Below are 17,231 nucleotides of genomic sequence, written 5' to 3'. Positions count from 1 at the left end.
TTATTATGATACAAAAATCAAACCATAGCAGTCCATACATAACCTGTAATGAATCTGTACACAATTTCAAATCATCACTGACAGATTACTTAGTCAAGCACTGCTTCTTACTGTGGGGGAGTATCTAGAAAAACAAAACTGCAGCACAATTTTTGTAAAGTAATTTTTGAAGTGATCACTGTATCAAAAACCTACAGATACCAGTTTTTGAATGCTGGCACCTGTTTTGACCAGAACCGAAGTTGAAATCTTCCTACACATAAGTCAGGGGGCAATATATCACTGAAACTGGTATCCCAATAAAATAACAGTTTGGTAATTTAGATGCCTGAAATGTGTTTGATTTGACATTCTGTACTGAACAGCCGAGGTCCTGTGACAGTCTCTGAAAAGATGGACATACAGAGACTCAAGAATTTTTATTTCTGCTCCTTAACTTCAATCCCCCTTCCAAATTTCTCCTTGGTTTCGTTTACTGCTTGCTCAATGCATAGATTGAATAACACCGGGAGTAGGATACAACCCTGTCTCAGTGCTTTCTCAACTAATGGTTATTTTTTACGTCCTTTGACTCTTATAACTGCAGTATGATTTCAGTACAAGTTGTACAGATAACCTTTTGCTCCCTGGACTTTACCTTTGCTGCGCTGTTGTCAGTCCTAGTCAAGGGAAAGGGAAAGGGAAATTTTATCAAAATTCAATGAAGGCACAGTTGGGCGATGAAATCTGGGGCCACTGGCAGAATGTGGTAACAGACACAGCCAGTGGGCCAGGCAAGGTAAACATGGCACTCGTGGGTGCATAGCTGCGACGGTGGTATTGCACGCCCGATTTGTTTTGAGTGGTGCAACAACGAGGCAGGAAACCGCAGCATTGTTTGAAGTTATTGTAATGTATGAGGTGGGGCACTAGGCCAGAGCCAGGAGGGCGATTTTTAAGTGGTTGACATGTGGGAATTTATCCCTGCCATAGTTTCTGTCCCTCTCTGACACTACATCAGAAGTGAGGGGAAAACCAGTATACAAAGACAGACAATTTTAGCTGGAAGGAAGTGTGTGCCAGGTCAGTCGAGCATTGGGACAGACCCTGTGCTGGTCTATGCTTATAGGGGCAGTCTGGCAGCAATGTTATAAGTATTCTGCATAAATCTGTACTTTGTTTCTATGTACTGGTTAGGGCTATATTCCACCTCCGGAGATACAACACCAGGGCGGGACGGAATGGCAGCCTGGAACTTGGAGATCACATGGTCTACCTGAAAAAGGGCAGTGACAGCGGTCTGCAGCGGGTCCAGGAGGGTCTCGGTTCCACTCCAGTCTATGGGCCACGTTCGCTTCCCATTTGGTGTACCGGAGTCCGGGCGAGGTGTACGCTGCAGGAGGCGTGCCAGTGCTGCAACAGCAACAGGGACGGCAGTGGGTGTTGCCATCCGGCAAGCACCACTAGCTGCTAGTTGCGGCATAGCTTCCAGGAGGGCGCGGGTTCGAGTCCGTTCCTGTCCTGGGAGCAGCGGTGGCCCGAGGGCCATGGGTGACCAGTACAACCACCTTCATCCCATGGTCAGACAGAGCAAGTCAAACGGGGTGGAGGGCGGTGAGGACCAGGGACTGTAGCAGTCTCCAGAATAATGAGCAGCATGGCATAAGATGTGACACATCGTTGGGCAGTGAGTGGGGAGAGTGTGGCCGACTTCCAGCTGAGCGGCCTTGATGACGGAGCAGCAGCATCGGCATACCAGGAGTCTGCTGAATCGGCTGGACTTGTGGCGCGTCTGCGGGCAGCACACGGACACTACGCTGCACCCATCGGATATTGTAAATTAGCCGAATAAAGAAATTCTACCAAATACCGCTATATCACTCTGCACTGCCCCTTGATGCTCTTGAACTTGCTTGGCCTCCTGACAAAATATGGGTTAGTGGGTCCCAGCTTCAGTTTGGCCGTCTGGTGTCCCTGGTTTGACCCCAGATCCTGCAACAGTGGTGTCAGAAGTGATGCTGGTTACAATGCTGCTACCAGATTTACACTCCCACATCTTATGTTGAGCACGTAGCGTTGAGGTGTGCCTGTGTAGAGGGGTAGTTGAGTTGTTTGGTTGCATTCGTGAGGGGTGGTCGTGCATTTCTTGTTATGTCTTGTCGTTCAGGAGGTGTTCATCCATACCAGTAAAGGGAGGAAAGCAGAATTGTTCACCTGCACACGAGCATGATGTGGATGGGTGAGTGACATTTGATTTATTGTTTATGTGTCATTCTTTTGTGTTTTGAAGGGTTACGTATGAATTAGGATGGACTTTTTAAAAGTGTCTTTTGTAAGGCCACAGGAGCCTGTAGATTTATCTGGATTCATGGGAAATGGGGGACATGATAACATAGCGCCTAAGCAATGTAATTTTTGTAACCTGTCAGGCCCGTGTACAAAGTTTGTGGCAAAGAATTGTTTTATTTTTAAGAGATTTAGTCATTTGGTGGGCAATTGTTCAGAATGTAGATGGGCGATGATTTGCCACAAGAACTAAGTTTAAGGAGTAGCAGAGTGAAATTAATGGCAACAGTGGAGCTATAAGCAAGAATGGTGGCAACACAGCTAGCAGCGGAGGCTGTGGCAGTCACTACAGCAGAAGCTGTAGCTGTTCAAACAGAACAAATTCGGGTATTATCAGAGGTTAGGATAAGTGACAAAGAAAAATATGAAGAATTAGCAGGGAGATTTGAGACACTGTGAGTAGGGGATGGATGTCAGGTGAAAATAAATTACAGGTCATGGAGTTTCATAGACCATTGGACTCGGCAATTGTGGCATTGATTAACTTATTTTCGGGTAAAGCAACGAAGGATGTGTCAGTATTCCGTAACGACATTATCACAACGTCTGAGGTCAATGGGTGGTCGGATGTTGTAATTTTGAGAGTGCCGAAGTTATGCTTGATAGGGGATGCCAAGTCATACATATTGTACCATGAAACGTTGAACAATGTGGGGACATCCTGAGCTTGAGGCTGGGTTACGCCAGAGGTACCAAAAACAGAATAGTACCAGGTATTTTCATGAAAAATTAAGTGTGTTAGTTATGAGGAGAAACGAGACATGATTCTAAAACTGAATGCACAAACATTTGAACTGTCACAGAATGGGGAGAGTGCTGCCACAAGAGGCTGAGAACAGGGCGTTAGACATGTTTTTGTGGGGAGTACCACCACAGATGTCTTGCCGGGTGAGAATGGAGAATCCCAGTGATCTTACGCTGGCTCTAAGGATGACCACATACTTAGAGAAGGTAGATTAAGTGATGTAGCAAAGGGTGGAGCATAGAGTCCTGGCAGCGTAAATTAAGTGTTTTGGTTGTGGCCAGGTAGGGCACATTAGGAGCCAATTTCAGTGTCAGTTGCGGTGTTACTCATATGGGAAAATGGGTCACTGAGCAGTGAACTGCAGGAGTAAAAGTAGGAGGGAACCTCAGTGGCAGCAGCCGTTAAACAAGAATGGGATTGCTTCAACCATATGAGAGCAGTCTCAATGAAATTACGTAATGTGCTTGTAGGTGCACAGACTGAATGATGCTTATTAGGCTTGGTGAATGGAAGGGAACAAAGCTTTCTGGTTGTCACGGGGGCACAAGTGTCTTTTACTAGTCTGGATCTGGTTAGCAGGAGAAGGCTTAAGCCACCACGTTATAGGTTATGTGGGGTGGGAGATAATAAAGTGGAGTCATTGGGTACGACAGTATTTCAATTTGTGATCACAGGAACTAAGTTCAGTGAGCAGATAGAGGTGTTACCATGTGTAGGTGAGGGGTATTCAGTGATTCTCGGACTGGACTTCCTTGACAAACATCGTGCAAAGATAAATCTTTGGCAACAAACAGTGGAACTAGGTGGAAGAATGTTTTGCATGGGGGAAACCATTGCAAATGGACAAATGTTGCAAGACACATTTAACATGAAGGTGATGCCAGCTAAACTGCGAACAGATTCATTAAAGGTCGATCAGCAGGATAACATACCAGCAGGTACAGGGAAGGTAGTTTTGGTTTTAATAAACATGGACTTACCAAAGGAGACATTGTGCATGGTGGAGCCACTCTTCAGTAATGAGGAGTTGGATAATGCACACTGTTTTGTGCGGAGGAGTTTAGCTCATGCAAGTTATGTGGAAGGAGATTATTGAGTTCCTGTGTGTATATATAACTTCGACAGAGTGGATTTTAGCTTGTCAAAAGGGTTGTTATTGGCCATGTTAGGGGTTTTTGAAGAAGATGACCTCGATCGGGAGGATTTAGAAGCAAACCATAAACAAAATGTTGATGCAGCACAATTAAAGGGAAAATTACAGCATTTGCAGGGAGATGACAGGGTCACATTGGAGGAATTATTATTGACATTTAGCGATTTATTCGGAATGGAGGGTAGGCTACTGGCAACACTGATTACAAAGCATCACATACCAATTACAAAGCATCACATATCAACGGAGGATAAAACACCAGTGTTTAGGAAACCATATAGGAGAGCACGTCATATGCAACCACTACTCGAGGAGTTTATAGAACAACAATTACAGAATGGAATCATAGAGCATAGCAATAGTCAATATTCAAGCAATGTAGTCCTCGTACCTAAGAAATCGGTGGATGGTACAAGGATTTTGTTGTGATTATGCGAAAACCATTTCAGAGGCACATCTGATTCCGAATATCATGGACACATTGGACAATCTGGGACAATGTAAGCATTTTATGATGATGAATTTACAGAGTGGATACCATCAGTTGGAAGTAGTGCCAGAGGATAGGGCAAAGACAGCTTTTACTGTTCGTGGGGGACACTATCAGTATATATGTATGCCGTGCGGGTTGAATAATGCACTGGCAATTTTTCAGCGATTATTAGATGGGATTTTAAGGGGATTGAAACCAAAGACATGTATGGTTTACCTAGATGACATTATAGTATTTTCGAAGGATACACCAGAACATGTATCACGTTTAAGAGAAGTCTTGCAGTTGGCACAGTTAACATTAAGTTTAGAAAAATGTAATTTTGCGCAGACGCAGGTCAAATATTTAGGTCATGTAATCAGTGAACAAGGGTTCCAAACTGATCCTCAGCTAACAGAGGTAGTTCAAAATTTTCTGACACCACATACAACGAAGCAATTACAATCCTATATTGGATTATGTTCACATTATCGTAAATTTGCAAAAGATTTTACTAAAATAGCCGAACGATTAACAAAGCTTATAAAAAAAGGGGTTAAATTTCAATGGATCATGGAATCTCAGGAAGCTTTAAATGCATTAAAGATGAGATTAGTTTATAGTCTGGTGTTGGTGTTTCCGAATTTTGAAGAAGACTAAATCTTATCATGTGATGCTTCAAATGGCACAGTAGGATGTGTTTTGGGGCAAATGGTGAATGGACAGGAGCATCCGGTGGCATATGCTTCTAGACAGTTAAACAGGTAGAGCAGAATTATTCCACAATGGAAAAGGAGATGTTGGCTGTAATATATGGAGTAATGTATTTTCGTTGTTTCCTTTATGGTAGGAAGTTTAAGGCCATGACAGATCATGCAGCATTGATATGGTTACTGGGACTCAAAGATCCTTCTAGTTGATTAACATGGTGGGCTCTAAAATTAAGTGAGTTTGACTTTGAAGTAATTCTTAAGCCAGGGAAGAAACATGGAAATGCAGATCCATTAAGTTGCAAATGAGACGCATTAGAAGTAATAGGTAAGAGTGTCACAGAATGGCAAAGAGCAAAAGCAAAGGATGAGGAGTGCCAGAGTTTTAGAACACAACCATATTTCATTGTGGAGGGAAATTTGCTGTGTAAAGGTACCAAGTGTGGACCACGGGTAGCAGTATCAAAAAGTTTGAGAGAAGTCTTAAAGCAGGTCCATGATCATATGCTCTCAGGGCATGGTGGTCACTAAGCAACAAGAAGACGAGTAGCACAATAATTTTGGTGGTGCACTCAGAGAAGGGATGTGGAACAATACGTAACAAATTGTGTGCCATGTGCGCAGCGAGTGGATGTGATGCATGCAAGAATTCCATTGCAACGGTTACCAAACGAAAACCATTCGAGTTTATCGGCTAGATATCTGGGGGCCATACAACAAAACACTGGCAGGGAATCGTTACATTTTAACTATAATTGATCACTTTTCAAGGTTTCTAGCCATGGCCGCAATATCAGACCAAGAGGCAAGTACGGTAGCACAAGATTTAGTCAGTTCCTGGTTACTGAAGTTGGGGGTTCCTTGATACCATAATTATGAATCAGGGAACGAACTTCATGTCTGAATTAATGTCACAGTTGTGTCGTTTATTGAGAATTAAAAAATTATGGACCAGTCCATTTCATCTGCAAGCGAATGAGAGAAAGGAGTGAGTACATAGAACAATTTCGAAAATGCTAAGATATTATGTGAATGGAAACCATGATAACTAGGACTTTATCTTCAATATGTGATATCGAGTTATAACACTTAAATACATTTGGGGGTTGGAATGTCACCATTAGAGGTGGTCTATGGAAGAAAGATGCCATTGCCATTTGACGTCCTACATCCAAAATTGGGAGCTAAAGGTGACACAGTGAGGGAATTTGCACGAACAATATGGGAAGTCTGGAGGAGGGTACAGAAGGCCAATATGAAAGTGTTAGAGAGGCAGGAAGAACCGGATAAGCAGTTGAGACCTTTACCACAGTGCAGGGGAAGTCAATGAGAATTAATCATGAATTCGCATACACCTAAGGGAAAGATGAAAAAATTCTTGACAAAGTACCACAGACCATACCAGGTCGTGTAGATGACTTCGCCTGTGAATGTTAAAGTGCAACTGCCAACAGAAACATGCATTATCCATGAGTAGAGTAAAGCCTTTTAAAGGAATGGTGGATGGACTACCTCAATTCAAAGGAAGTGATCCGATTGCAGAGGCTAGGCAAAGCAAACAGAAGAAGAAGGTCTCGGGGGAAGGACAACAGCGGGCGCATAACGTTCCATATGTGTTACAGTCACGGAGGGAGTAAATTATTGTATGTGTAATATTATATGGCATGTTTACATTTTGTGTTTTTGTATCAAGGGATAATTTTCATTTTGTTTTGTGTGTGTGTGTGTGTGTGTGTGTGTGTGTTCTTTTTTTCTCTCTCTCTTTTTCTCACATTTTGGTGGGTCTGATAATAGTAGCCTTTTTCTTGTTTGTTATTTTAGTTTTCTTTGTCATTGTATGGGGAAGACTGTTTTTTTTTTTTTTTCGTTTTTCTTTTTTTCCTCTCCAGAGAATTTGATAGGCGCAGAGTGAACAATCGGGAATTTTTGAGGATGTCGTATGATGTAGTAGATACTTGTAGTGAAAAAAAGGTGGTACGGGCATGTTTCATTCCTTTTCTTTGCAGGGACGAGTGATGATTTGCCCTAATCGATCAGTTTTTTCAGATAGTTGTACATGCGAAGTTGGATTATTCCTGAGGATTACAAATGGCTCAGATTGTGAGAAAGAGGTGTTATCGACACATTCCTACTTCCAGAAGGTAGGGAGGCACTGGTTATATTCAGCATTTATGCCGATATGAGTGATGGTCACTTGTTATACTAATCAGAGAGAGGATAAAATAAGGAGGTTGCAACTGTGGGAGAGTGGAATAATTATAAATGGTATGGTTTGTGAGATTGTTTGAGAGTGTCATGTATGGGTGAAACAGCTTTGAATTTGCCACAGGGAACATTGTTTTATCTGGAAGGGGTTCTAGAGATATTACCAGTGAAGAATCTGACATATTTGAACTCCACGTTAAACCCAGAGTTTTTGGAAACTTTGCATTCCTTTATTAATGCACAGGAAGGATCTCTTATGGTTAATAAAGTATTGGAACATGTTCAAATGTTACAACAGCATCGGAGCAACAGGATATTTACAGTGAGCATTTGAGCCACAGGTTGTGCCATTTTTCTACTTTTCTTGAGTATAGCTTTGTGGAGAATGTGGAAACGTACACCAGTGGAGGATGTGCCAACATATCAGTTGCCTATGGCATGGGTAACCAGTGTAAACAGTGTATAGATGTAGAGTTAATGTTTTGATGTTCTCGTTAGTTTTAGTCTGTAGAATGTACATTTGGTGAACAAGGTATGTTTACACAGCCACAGACCACATGTGTTTTATCTCAATTCAGGATTAATCTTCTTGAAAGGAGGGAGGTGTGCTGCGCTAGTATCAATCCTTGTCAAGGAAAAGGGAAATTTTATCAAAATTCAATGAAGGCACAGTTGGGCGATGAAATCTGGGGCCACTGGCAGAATGTGGTAATAGACGACAGCCAGCAGGCCAGGCAAGGTAAACATGGCACTCGTGGGCACGCACCTGTGATGGTGGTATGGCGTGCATGATTTGTTTTGACTGGTGCAGCAACAAGGCAGGAAACCGCAACATTGCTTGAAGTTATTGTAATGTATGAGGCAAGGCACTAGACCAGAGCCAGGAGGGCGATTTTTAAGTGGTTGACGTGTGGGAATTTATCCCTGCCATAGTTTCTGTCTCTCTCTGACACTACATCAGAAGCGAGGGGAAAACCAGTATATAAAGATGGACAATTTTAGCTGGAGGGAAGTGTGTGCCAGGTCAGTCGAGCGTTGGGACAGACCCTGTGCTGGTCTATGCTTATAGGGGCAGTCTGGCAGCAGTGTTATAAGTATTCTTCATAAATTTGTTCTTTGTTACTGTGCACATGTTCAGACTATATTCCACCTCCAGAGATACAACACCAGGGCAGGATGGAATGGCAGCCTGGAACTTGTCTGAAAAAGGGCAGTAACTGCGGTCTGCAGTGGGTCCAGGAGGGGCTCGTTTCCACTCCAGTCTATGGGCCACTTCCTACCTGGCATACCAGGGTCCAGGCAAGGGCTGCGGGAGGTGCGGCAGCACTACAGCAGCACCAAGGATGGCGGTGGGTGTCGCCATCCGGCAAGCACCACTAGCAGGTAGTTGTGGCACAGCGTCCAGGAGGGCATGGGTTCGAGTCTGGTTCTATCCTGGGAGAAGCAGCGGCCTGAGGGCCATGGGTGACCAGTACATCCACCTTTGTCCCATGGTCGGACAGAGCAGGCCAAATGGGGTGGAGGGTGGTGAGGACCAGGGACTGTATCAGTCTCCAGAATCACGAGCAGCACGGCACAAGACATGACACATAGGCAGGCAGCAACTGGGGAGAGTGCGGCTGACTTCCATCTGAGCGGCCTTGATGATGGAACAGCAGTGTCTGCATACCAGGAGTCTGCTGAGCCAGCTGGACTCGTGGCACAGCCTAGGGTGGCATGCCGACACTACGTTGCATCCATTGAATACTGTAAATTAGCCGAACAAAGAAATGTTACCGAATACCGCTGTATCACTCTACACTGCCCCTTGACTTGCTCAGCTTCCTGACGAAATAAGGGGCACTGGGTCCTGGCTTCAGATTGGCCGTCTGGAGTCCTGGGTTTGATCCCCGACCCCGCAACACTTTGAAAGAGGCTTTTCCAGTCATCATTATCAAAAGTTTTCTCTATATCTACAAATGTTATAAAGTACATTCTTCAACCGATCTTCTAAGATAGTCGTAGGGTCTGTGTTACTATGTGTGTTCCTACATTTCTCCAGAACTTAGCTGATCTTCCCTGAGGCCAGCTTCTACCAGTTTTTTCATTCTTCTGTAGATAATTTGTGTCAGTACTTTGAAACCAAGAGTTATTAAAATCATGGTTGGCAACTTTCACACGTATCAGCATCTGGCTTTTTTGGAATTGGAATGATTACATTTTTCTTTTAGTATGAGGGTATTTCATCACACTCATATATCTTGCACAGCAGGTAGAACAGTTGTGCCAAGAATCTCAAGAGTTCTGAGGGAATTTTGTGTACTTCAGGGGCTTTGTTTCAACATAGATCTTTTAATGCTCTGTCTAATTCTCCTCACAGTATTGTTGCTCCAGTGTCATATTCAACTACTTCCCTTTCCTTTTCTATAAAATTGCCTTGAAGTTCATCTCCCTTGTGTGATCCTTCTACATAGTTCTTCCACAACTCGAATTTCCCTTTTTTCCACAGCAATGGCTTGCGACCAGTGCTCTTGACATTCATACAGTTGCTACTCTTTTCATCACAGAGAATAAACAAACATATAAATAAATTACTGTTAAGTACTATGAAATGCAATTACAAACAGCAAAATAAAAAGAATACAGAAGTACAGATGCACTCACCTCTTTAGCAATGCTTAGTGGGTCTTGTGGACTCTCGTCACCATCGGGGATCTCCCACTCCGGCAGAAACTGAAAAGGAGTACACTGAGTTACTCTTGTGTGAGCTTCAATGTTCATATACATGCCAGAGTCATGTCATCACCACAACCCACATTTTTTATGTACAATGTTAAGCAAATTACATATGCGGAGCCAGTTCTATGTAATTTGATGCCCTCAAAAACTGTTATATTTGATTCCTCCACCTCATCTAAAAATTGAAATTTAAATACTTTGTTACACATATGAATAATACACTTAAAAAAACCAGGACACACCATGAAGGAATTATCCAAGTGGGGTGGAAATTGGTAGATTTAATGTACATGTGCAGACAAACAACTCACAACACTTTCAGAAAAAAATGGATGATTTATTCACAATACAGATCTTCACTAATTCAGAAAGACAAAACGCTTTGTTCCACATCTGTCCCATCTAAAAATTGAAATTTAAATACTTTGTTACACATATGCATAAAGTACTCCTTTAAAAAAGAGATACACAATGAAGGAATTATCCAGATGGGTTGTACAGGTACAGGTACAAACTCCATTTCACATACCTAAAAATTGTAACACCCAGGTATTTGTATGAGCTGCAATGTTCCAACTCACTGATGTTGTAGTCAGAAAAACATTTTTCTGATTCTGTGAAGTGCCTAATTTTATCCATTGATGTTGTAGTCATAGTAAAATAATTTACTAACAATGGAAAGTCCAGGATGGTAAACAACAATATCTCCAAAAATGCCAAGAGTTTCACTGAGGCCTTCACGGATTGAAATTACCCTCTCAACTTTGTCTAGAAATACATCTCCAATGGCTTGTCTCTTCTGTCACCTCCCACCTCCCACATATCTACCATCTGGCCACAAAGGAGCACTCCTCTCGTGACTCAGTACCACCTAGGACTGGACTAGCTGAATCACAGTTTCTATCAGGTTTCAACTACCACTCGTTGTGCCCTGAAATGAGAAATGTCCTACCCACTAATCTTCTTCGCCTTCCCACAGTGGTATTTCACCACCCAACAAACATGTGCAGTACCCTTGTTCATCCCTACTCCATCCCAGGTGCAAACCCCTTGCCCTTTGGCTCATATCCCTGCAGCAGACCTAGATGTAAGACCTGTCCCATACATTCTTCCACCACCACCTACTCCAGTCCCATCACAAGCTTCACCTATTTCATCAAAGGAAGGGTTACCTGTGAAAGCAGTCATGTGATCAACAAATTAATCTGCAAGCACTGTGTCGTGTTCTACGTGGGCACGACAACCCAGAAGACGTCTGTCTGTTTGCATGGTCACTTACAGACTGTGGCCGACAGACAAGTGAGACAACTGGAACACCCAGTTGGTGAAGAACATGCCACCCAACAAGATGCACTTCACTCCAAAAACTGTTTTACTGCCAGTGTCATCTGGATCCTTCCTAACGACACCAGATTTTCTGAACTGCATGTTTGTGTATTGACCTCAACTTTCACTAGTCCCTGTCCTCCACCTATCTATCCCCTTCCCTGCTCTCAATCTACTACATCACACACCTTCTATTCCACCAACATGCCTACTAGTTTTAATGAAGGATAAAAACAGCCCACTGGTTGCACAGATTTTATTTCATTGACCTGGTTTTGACAGCGACTAAGGGTATTTTGATCTTTATGAAGGTAAAAAACAGGAAATCAGCTGCACAGATCTTATTGCATTAAACTGGTTTCAATAGCAAGGAAGTGTATCTTCATCCCAATAAAGATATCCTTATCGATATCGAAATAAGGTTGAGGCAGTAAAATTTGTGCAACTTCCTGCATAAGAGTTTACAATTGCTGAATGACTACAATACCTACTAATTTTTCCCCTTTTTCTACTTCTCCCCTTCCCCCACCAACACAGCCTCCCAACTGTACCTAGCAGCCCTATGGTTTCCCTACCATGTCCTTGGATGCCCCACATGCAACACATCTTCTTCCACCCCTACCTTTCTATCCTATCCTATCCCACCCCACCCCACCCCACACTTCCTCCTTACATCCCTACCCACTACAGGCTACTGTTCACATCAGACAGAACTGCAATCCCTGCTTGGGCCACAGTGGCCAGAGACAGCAGCCTCAGGTGTGCAATTTGTGAATAAGTGTCTATATTCTATTTCCAAAGAAGGACCTTTTGGCCACTAGCTCAAATGTTCAGTTGTCTTTTCATTGCACTTGTCTGTGACTCAGCATCCCCTCTCTGTGGTGAGTAGTGCTCTGTCCTTTTCACATTGTTGTTAAAATATGAGGGGCATTCAATAAGTAATGCAACATTTTTTTTCCTAGGTCAATTTCAGCTGAAAAAATGTCGAATTCCCACAACAGGCGCATCATGGAGCAGTCCCTCATCAACCACTACAGTTTCATGAAGTTCCGACAGGTTGCAGCACATTATGTAGCCTTGAAAATAGGGTCTGTAATGGAAATGTGTTCCAAGCAGATGCCTGTCATTAAGTTTCTTTTGTCTGAAATTAGAACATCACAGATGAATGACGTTTGCAGAATGTCTGCAGAGATCTGGCAGTGAACAAAAGCCCTTGAGTCACTGAGCGAGGCACCTGTCACCATCGCAATAAGGTAACATTATCCTGTCTGATCTCCCATGTGATAGATAGCTGCACACAGCTGTGACTCCTGCAATTGTGGAACGTGCAGACACACTCATTCAAGATGACTGACAGACTCCAATTAAACATCATGCTGCATAACTGTACATCTCTGTTGGTATTGCTAACACACTTGTTCCCCAGTTGGGGTACTCAAAGGTGTGTGCCCTCTAGGTTCCGTCGCTGCCCAACAGAGGACAATATAGAGCAATGAAGGATCACCTGTGCAGCAATGCATGCTGGTTATGAGGTTGATCGTGACAGTTTTTTGTCAAGCATTGTCACAGGTGAGGAAACATGTTCAGCACTTGGAACCAGAAACAAAACGGCAATCCATGGAATGACACTACACCATCTCTCTTCTGAAAAAAGTGTTCAGAGCCTCACTCTCAGCTGGTAAAGCCAATGGCGATGATCTTGTGGGGCTCTGAAGGGGTTATTCTGTTTGATGTCCTCCCTTATGGTGTCAACTCTGAACTGTATTGTGCTACCTTCACGAAACTGAAGAAACAATTTTAGCATGTTCAATGCTACAAAAATGCAAATTAACTTCTCCTCATCCACTATGATGCAAGTCTTCACACAAGTTGTCACACCTATGAGAAGCTCACAAAAATGTCGCCGGACTGTTCTTCCTCATCCACCCTATAGCCCAGATCTCACACCCTCCGACTTCCATCTGTTTGGCCTCATGAAGAATGCAGGAAGCAGTAGGTGTATGATGAGGAGGTTATTGATGCAGCAAGACATTGGCTCTGGCATTTACCAGTAGAGTGGTACCACGCGGGCATACAGGACCTCCCTGTCAGGTGGCATAATGCCATCATATTGAATGGAGATTATGCTGTAAAATAGAGTTTGTAGCCAAAAGAGTGGGGAATAATATGGTGTACTGGAATTCTGAATAAAACCAACCTGCTTCCAGAGAAAATGTGTTGCATTTCTTACTGAATGCCCCTTTACGTTTCTGCTTTTTGTGAAATGCCTTGACGCACTGCAACACCCGTGTCCGCCTGGATTTCATACAGGTGTCGGCCACGGTGTCGTAATATGTGGCCAGGACTCCATTTTGGCCGCCTGCCACATCCCCGTACCCATACAAGATCGCCGGCGGTGAACTGGCCAAGCAAAGGCACCCGTGGCCGTGAGGTGGAAGGCCGCAGAAGATGAAGTAGTGTTGCAGGGCTGTCGGCCATGTAAAAGCTCAGCCGGGCTGTGGTCACCCATGGGGGTGAAACAGTAAAAAGCCAGAAATTGGAGAAGCGCATCATCAGCAGCAGAAGAAGTCAGGAGTTTCCTCATCTGAGCCTTAAATGTGCGGACCAGACGTTCAACCTCACCATTTGACTGTGGATGGAATGGAGGGGCCGTGACGTGCATGGGCACAAAAATCCGCAAATTTGGAAGAGGCAAATTGTGGACCATTATCAGTAACAAGAATAGAGGGAAGGCCTTCCAAAGAGAAAATGCAAGCTAGAGCATTTGTGGTTGCCACGGTGGTAGGCGACTTGCAACGGACAGTGAAAGGAAAGTTAGAGTAGGTGTCAATTATGAGTAACCAATAAGTACCTAAAAAAGGCCCCATGAAGTCAGCATGAATAAGCTCCCAGGGCTTCTCAGGCAAATGCCACGGTGACAAAGATGACTTCGGGGTGGCGTCCTGCGATGCACAACGGCCGCAGGCAGTGACCATGTGTGCGTTTTCAGAGTTGATGCCAGGCTAGTACACATGATGGCGTGCCTGAGATTTTGTGCGAGAGACAGCCCAGTGCCCTTGGTGAAGGAGGCACAAGACTGACGCATGCAAAGACGCAGGTACCACAACACACGGCGAAGCATTGTCAGTGGAAAGAAGGATAATACCATCCCTAGCCGTGAAGCGGTAGTGCAAAGCGTAGTAGTTCCGCAATGGATCAGAAGTCTTAGCGGACGGGCGAATTGGCCAACCCTTCTGAATACAGCGTAAAACCTGGGAGAGGGTGGGGTCAGAACCTGTAGCAGCCGCCAGCCTGTCCCCAGTGATGGGGAACCCGTCCACAACCCGCTGCTCGGCAACATCCAGGTGGAAACACAAAAGTTCGCCCCTATCGAATGCCAGATCAGGACCCATGGGAAGGTGAGACAGTGCATCAGCATTCGTATGTTGAGCTGTCGGCCAGAAATGAATCTCATAATTGAAACGAGACAAGTAAAGAGCCCAACGCTGAAGGCTGGGTTTGTGGTCTGTAGCAAGATGAAACTTGGATCCATAAAGAAAAACACCAAACTTATGAAGAGCATAAATAATGGTCAAAGCTTCTTTTTCAATTTGAGAATATTTTCGTTGGGCATCCGTGAGCGTTTTGGAGGCATAAGCAACAGGTTGTTCAGAAACATCAGAAAAACGGTGCGCAAGGACTGTACCAACCCCGTATTGAGAGGCGTCCATGGCAAGAACGAGATGTTGGTCAGGTTGATAAGTAGCCAGGCACAGGGCCTGTTTCAGTATAGTCTTCAATTTTTGGAAAGCCGCATTGCATGATGTGGACCAGTGAAAGGACATAGTTTTATGCAACAAGCGATGCAACGGCTGAGCCACCGAAGCCGCAGACGGTAAAAACCTGTGACAGTATACTATTTTCCCAAGAAGGCCTGAAGTTCCTTAACAGATGTAGGGTGAGAAAGGGCATCAGTTGCAGTGACAGTTTGCTGAAGCGGACGAATACCATCCCAAGAGAGTTGTAACCCCAAGTACGTGATAGATGCCTGAAAAAATTGTGATTTCTGAAGATTACACTTAAGACCAACAGTCTGTAAGACATGAAAAAGTGTGCAGAGATTCTGAAGATGTTCTTCAGTGGTGGAGTCAGTGACAACAATGTCGTCCATGTAATACACCCAGGGACAGGGAGTAATAATTGTTCCAAGAATCACTGAAAGAGAGCAGGGGCACTGGCAACCTCGAATGGCAATCGTTGGTATTGATAGAGGCCGAAAGGCATGTTAAGGACCAGAAACTGCCGGGAAGCAGTGTCGCGAGGAAGTTGATGATAAGCTTCTGACAGGTCAATTTTAGAAAAATACTGGCCTCCAGCAAGTTTAGTGAACAATTCTTCAGGTCGAGGCATAGGGTAAGTGTCGATAAGGCACTGAGCATTTACAGTGGCTTTGAAATCGCCACAGAGATGAATATCACCATTGGGCTTAGCAACGACAACAACAGGACAGGACCATTCACTAGAAGTGACAGGAAGTAAGACCCCTGAAGTAGTGAGACGATCCAGCTCCCATTTTACCCGATCACGAAGGGCCACAGGAATGGGCCGAGCCCGAAAAACTTAGGCTGAGCAGTGGGTTTGAGCATGATATGAGCTTCAAAGTTGTTTGCACAGCCTAACCCAGGGAAAAAAGGGACAAAAATGTCATCGGCAAGGAATTCAATTGAGCAGAAGGAATAGCATCAGAGACAATGTTGACTGAGTCATCTATGGAGAACCCAAAAACGAGAAAGGCATCGAAACCAAAAAGATTCTCTGCATTTCTCTGGTCGACCACAAATATGGGAACAGAGCAAATGGTGGATTTGTAAGATACCTCAGCATTAAATTGTCCCAAGAGGGAAATCTTCTGTTTATTGTATGTCTGTAATTGCTGAGTGACAGGTGATAGGATTGGAGAACCCAACTGAAGATACGTCTGAGAATTAATGATAGTGGCAGCAGAACCAGTATCCACCTGCATGCGAACATCCCGACCAAGGATTTGGACAGTGAGGAATAACTTCCCTGAAAGGGAAAAAGTACAATTGACAGACAACACAGAAGCAGAGTCAGTGTCACGGTCATGAACATCATGTATGCGGTCGGATTTGCAAACAGAAGACACATGACCCTTCTTTTTGCAATTGTGACACATGGCCCAACATTGGGGTATCCTCCCGTGAATGTTTCATAAAACACCGTGGACATGAAGGAAGTTTCTGGGGTTTTGCTGCAGTTTCTTAGAGGGTTGTTTACAGTTAGGCTGAGGCTGCGCATGGGAGCATACTGCGGCCACGTCGGTCGGCGGGGACACGCCGCACGTGTCGTCAACAGCGCACAGAGGTTGTATTTCCCCAATGTCACCACACACCTCTATTTGCGCTCCAGCGGCGCGAGAAATTTCAAAAGACTGCGCGATGGATAGGACTTCATCTAGAGTCAGATTTGCCAACTGAAGGGCACGTTGTCTAACTTCTTTGTCAGGTGCCAACCTGATAATAGCATCCTGTACCATGGAATCGGTGTAGGATTCTTTGTGAACGTCAGTAACAAATT

The 17,231-nt window shown here is 44.1% G+C and overlaps 1 protein-coding gene across 1 annotated transcript in view; it reads right to left on the bottom strand.

Moving 5' to 3' along the window:
• Positions 1–10,376, bottom strand: part of LOC126106152 (zinc finger protein 501-like) — a 138,496-nt gene extending 128,120 nt beyond the window's left edge. Inside the window, exon 1 of the mRNA XM_049912393.1 lies at positions 10,254–10,376. Within this exon, the coding sequence (XP_049768350.1) occupies positions 10,254–10,376 (123 nt within the window). The remainder of the gene's footprint in view (positions 1–10,253) is intronic.
• Between the last annotated feature and the right edge of the window lie 6,855 nt (positions 10,377–17,231).

Source organism: Schistocerca cancellata, chromosome 10, assembly GCF_023864275.1.
Source record: "Schistocerca cancellata isolate TAMUIC-IGC-003103 chromosome 10, iqSchCanc2.1, whole genome shotgun sequence".
Lineage (NCBI taxonomy): Eukaryota > Metazoa > Arthropoda > Insecta > Orthoptera > Acrididae > Schistocerca > Schistocerca cancellata.
The sequence above is the reverse complement of the archived record's forward strand: the minus strand, read 5'-3'. Positions and strand labels throughout refer to the sequence as shown.